The following is a 5,000-nucleotide window of genomic DNA, read 5'->3' as shown; positions in this document are numbered from 1 at the left end:
GGAGAGCAGCCCGAATTTCACACAGAGAAATATGTTGTGATAAAAAGAAATACAAATACAAATAAACAAAAACGGTCGCATGATAATTATACGTAAAATGTTTCATGTCTGTGAGTTTGTGTATGTATACGTGACTCCGTGAAACCTGATCATGGCTGATGACATAGGAAACGAATGATGAGCGCCCAGGAGCAGCTGTGAGTCGGTTCTACATAGTAGCCTGGTAGGCAGCCTGATGTGTGTGTGTGTGTGTGTGTGTGTGTTTAATTCAGTATTGTGGTCACGTTCAGGATGAAGAGAACAGTCGTCAATTAGGCAAGGCAAAAAGTAAGGCCAAAAGGTTATTTCTTGTGCTCCCCTGGGGGCATCGAAACGTTTCATACATACATATTTTTTTTTACATATAGCACACCACGACATACAATAACAGTAATGTCAAAAGAACAAAGAAGAAAATCAGTAAAAGCCAGTGACCACAGACAATACAGATTGTGCAGTGCTCAAACGCAGTATTTTGTTTTTACATTACTTAATAAGATGTCACTGAAATTTGTTGTGTGTTTTTGTTTTTTTTTTAAGCCCGGTGACAATGTCTTCACATTCAGTTGATCATTGTGCAGAGTTTGGGTTGAAACTGACAATGAGTGACAAATGACACCTATAATAAACACCCATAAGGACAAGATCCAGTTAAGGCAATGATTTAACGCCTCAGTTTCGTTACTGACTACTCGGTAATCATCTTATAGCGGCTTCCGAGGTAACACGCTTTTTAAGCTTTTTTTTTTTTCTTCTTCTTCTACTTCAAGTCATCGAAAAATAATGACAGAAGGATTTCCTTTGTCTCAGCCAATTAGTGATGGCGGGGTTTTTCTTTCTTTGTTGTGTAGAAGTCGCAGTAGCAATGCGCTTTACCGCGCACGGTGTGTGATCAATATCCTCTCTCCCTCTCTCTTTCTCTGTCTGTCTGCTTGCCTGTCTATCTCTGTCTATGTTTCTTTCTGGCTCTCTCCCTCTCCTTCTCCCCTCTCTCTCTGTCTGCCTGCCTGTCTCTCTCTCTCTCTCTGTCTCTCTCTCTCTCTCTCTTCTCTCTCTCTGTCTGCTTGCCTTTTTGTCCGTCTGTCTCTCCCTGTCTCTCTGATTCTCTCTCTCATCCTTCTCTCTGTGTCTGCTTGTCTGCCTGTCTGCCTGTCTATCTGTCTCTCCCACGGTCTGTCTCTCCCACGGTCTTCCCCCCCCCCCCCCTCCCCTCTCTCTCTCTCTCTTTCTCTGTCACTCTGTAGGGAGCTCAGATTCTCTCGTTTCCTAGGCGGGCGCGTTAACTCTAGGCCATCACTCCACATGATTATTTGTGGTTTCCACACGAAGTGAGGGGATAGAGGCGGAATGGGTGAAAACGGGAACGGGGCATTACATTTCACTTTCACTGCGTTGACGGCCACAATCATCAATTTGATTTTTACGCCGTTTTTATTGGGTTGCGATGAAAGAAAAACAAGCTACAGAAAGCGACAGACCTATTAGTGAGGATGAAAACTTAGTCCTACTCTAAGTGGGTTCTCCGGCAGGCTACTATCTCTTCACTTTTCGCCCTTCCGAGCTAGCCGGTCCCTTGCTGATCTAAGACAGCGGGGCCCCAAAAATAATTTTAAAAAACCCAAAAATATTAGGGTAAGAGAGGGGGTGGGGAGGAGGAGGGGACCTGTTATCTAATTAACTACTGATTGGGGGGGCACCCTAGACTTAAAGGTGTCCAAGATGTCTGCTGCTATAGGCGGCATTACACAGGACTCAGACACAACACTCTCAAGATGTCATCAATGAGGGTGGTGTCATGATCGAGGAGCAGGCGAAACAACGATGTGTGATGTACGATAGTCAGTCGTGTTCGACAATGGTCCATCAGAACAGTAGAGCAGGTAACTGCTGTCCCGAGACTATCTGGGCTAGAATTTGAATATTACTTTATAGTGGAGAGTGTCTTGCCCAAGTTAACATACCCACTCTCTTGGCCAAGAGAGTGTTTTTTTTAGGACAGTCGGTACTTGGGATGGTTTCCCAAAGGCCAACTAGACGCCCCCCCCCCCCCCCCCCACCCCCCCCCGTCTCCTAAGGCTGCAGCACTAAGAGTCAGTGCAATGTTGACTCCTAGTTTGAGAGTCATAGTCCTTCACAAAAGACTAAGCTGTAAACGATTTCCCAGTGCAATAGCGAAACCATTAATAATACAGCTCTCACTTTGCTCATCTGGAAACAAAAGTCAATCTGTGATATAAGCTGACTGCTGGGCCATTAGAGGCGAATCGGGCCTGCTCCGAAGAAAACTCTCTCTCTCTCTCTCTCTCTCTCTCTCTCTCTCTCTCTAAGCTACACTGATGATCTCATCCAAGTGGTTTTTCGTGGCATTGGGTGTAGTAGACCCATTGAGTTGTCTTCCTTAACGACGGGCGCAATAGCCGATTTGTTAAAGCGTCAGACTTTCAATCTGAGGGTCCCGGGTTCGAATCACGGTGACGGCGCCTGGTGGGTAAAGGGGTGGAGATTTTTCTTATCTCCCAGGGCAACATATGTGCAGACCTGCTAGTGCCTGAACCCCCTTCGTGTGTTTTCGCAAGCAGAAGATCAAGTACGCACGTTAAAGATCTTGTAATCCACGTCAGTGTTCGGTGGGTTATGGAAACAAGAACATACCCAGCATGCACACCCCCGAAAGCGGAGTATGGCTGCCTACATGGCGGGTTAAAAACGGACATACACGTAAAAAGCCCACTCGCGTATATACGAGTGAACGTGGGAGTTGCAGCCCACGAACGCAGAAGAAGAAGAAGAAAAAGTCTTCCTTAACCTCTGAGTCGACTTGAATGTGATCGATAGATCGATAGACTGACAAGAGGCTACTTCTGAGTGTTCTTTGCGACTCAGTGGCCGTTCAAAGCTCGGTAGACTGCAAGCACGGCTGTCTCTCTAGAATGATGTTGGTGATCGATTGTTGTTGTTTTCACAAAGAATGACATTAGACACACGCACACAAGGAGGTGGGACGGGGGGGGGGGGAGTTGAAAGTTTGAGTTTGGAGGGTGTGTGTGTGTGTGTGTGTGTGTGTGTGTGTGTGTGAGGGGGGGGGTATGGAGGTCAGGAAACTGAAAGTGGAGAAAGTGGTTTGAGTGCATGATTACGGTGTGTGTGTATGTGTGTGTGTGTGTGTGTGTGTGTGTGTGTGTGTGTGTGTGTGTGTGTGTGTGTGTGTGTGTGTGTGTGTGTGTGTGTGTTTGTGTGCATCACAGACCTATCAAAAACTTTGCATGAAAATATAATGTATTTGGCATGTTCTTGCCAAGTTTCAGGGCGATTGGACCATCAGAAACAAAACACATGGCTTTACAATTTGAGTACCAAAATCTGGGTAGGTCTTCCCCCTTAAGATCTGAATAAGGGTCAGTGAAGGGCTGAAGAAAGCAGTGAATTCCAGGTTTGTGCAGCTGAAGAACTAAATTAACTCCATGAACGCACGCAGAAAACATCTCCCCAGGGGAAGGAACACAGAATTTAAATCAGATAAGATAAGATAAGAATAACTTTATTATCTCCAACTGGAGAAATTTGGTCAGGTGCATTATCACAACATAGACAAGTAAACAACATGGGGACCATAACTGTAAAAGCCAACAACAGCCCCTACAAATATTACGAAGATACAAATGTAAAAAATATCACATACATCGTTTCATACATCCATCCACATACTGCATGTAATAACTAGTATTCTTAATGTAAAAACAGAAAGAATTAAGAAACATTATTTGAATATAATTATAAACATAGCCTACTATACTGCACATTGTATTACATTGATTATAATAGACAGATAAGATAAGAATAAAGATGAATTGCGGAAAACCACAACCAGATAATCAGCACACACCCGCACCCCCCCCCCCCCCCACCACCACCACCACCACCACCCACCCCACACACGCGGATAACTTGATTAAACAAGAGTAATAAACATATGTTCTCAAATAAAAGCATTTCACATATTCGCTTTGTTGGGTTTTTTTGGGGGTTTTTTAAGATGTGAACTAGGGACTGTGTATCAAGGCAGTAAATTTCAGGTTTGTACTAGCTGAATAAACAATTAATCACTCAATTAAAAAAACGCACACAGGAAAAAAAAAGTCTTTCCCAAGTAGAAGCAAGTAATCAACTACAGATTCCTTTTTATTGATATTCATAAGAAATTATTGAGGTGTTCACTTTCTGTGAACGTGTTCTAAGATACTTGACAGTTTGTACTCCTTGACAGCTTGTGTAAGATCTTAAGAAATGAATGATAATACTCCATGATGATAACCAACCAGTGTATAATCCAGCTGCTTGGCTGTTTCTATCAGAGTATATGGTGTTTGTTTGGAGGAAGGTGGCAGAATGGTTAAGACGCTCAGCTGCCAATACACAGAGTCCGTGAGGGTGTGGGTTCGAATCCCGCTCTCGCCCTTTCTCCTAAGTTTGACTGGAAAATCAAACTGAGCGTCTAGTCTTTCGGATGAGACGATAAACCGAGGTCCCGTGTGCAGCACGCACTTGGCGCACTGAAAAAGAACCCATGGCAACGAGAGTGTTGTCCTCTGGCGAAATTACGTAAAATGAAATCCCCTTTCATAGGTACACAAATATGTAAGCATGCACTCAAGGCCTGACTAAGCGCGTTGGGTTATGCTGCTGGTCAGGCATCTGCTCAACAGATGTGGTGTAGCGTGTATGGATTTGTCCGAACGCAGTGACGCCTCCTTGAGAAAGTGAAACTGAAAGTGAAACTGAAACTGTTTGTTTTTTGTTGTTGTTTTTTTGTTGTTGTTTTTTGTTCTTTGTTTGTTTTTTCTTCTTTATAAATGTCCATTAAGACGCTGTTGTTGTCGTAAAATGTCAACCTACCAAAATGGAATTTAAAAAAAATGTTTTAAAAAAAACCAAAAAAAACTACGGATTCCTCATGTACATCT

The 5,000-nt window shown here is 43.6% G+C and overlaps 1 protein-coding gene across 1 annotated transcript in view; it reads right to left on the bottom strand.

Annotated features, from left to right (window-relative positions):
* Positions 1-4,412: 4,412 nt before the first annotated feature.
* The window catches only part of LOC143300309 (glutamine synthetase-like), a 10,560-nt gene continuing 9,972 nt past the window's right edge, over positions 4,413-5,000 (bottom strand). The window contains exon 3 of the mRNA XM_076613906.1: positions 4,413-5,000. This exon is cut by the window's right edge and continues 547 nt beyond it. Within this exon, the coding sequence (XP_076470021.1) occupies positions 4,978-5,000 (23 nt within the window). The 3' untranslated portion in view covers positions 4,413-4,977.

This window comes from Babylonia areolata, chromosome 26, assembly GCF_041734735.1.
Source record: "Babylonia areolata isolate BAREFJ2019XMU chromosome 26, ASM4173473v1, whole genome shotgun sequence".
Lineage (NCBI taxonomy): Eukaryota > Metazoa > Mollusca > Gastropoda > Neogastropoda > Buccinidae > Babylonia > Babylonia areolata.
The sequence above is the reverse complement of the archived record's forward strand: the minus strand, read 5'-3'. Positions and strand labels throughout refer to the sequence as shown.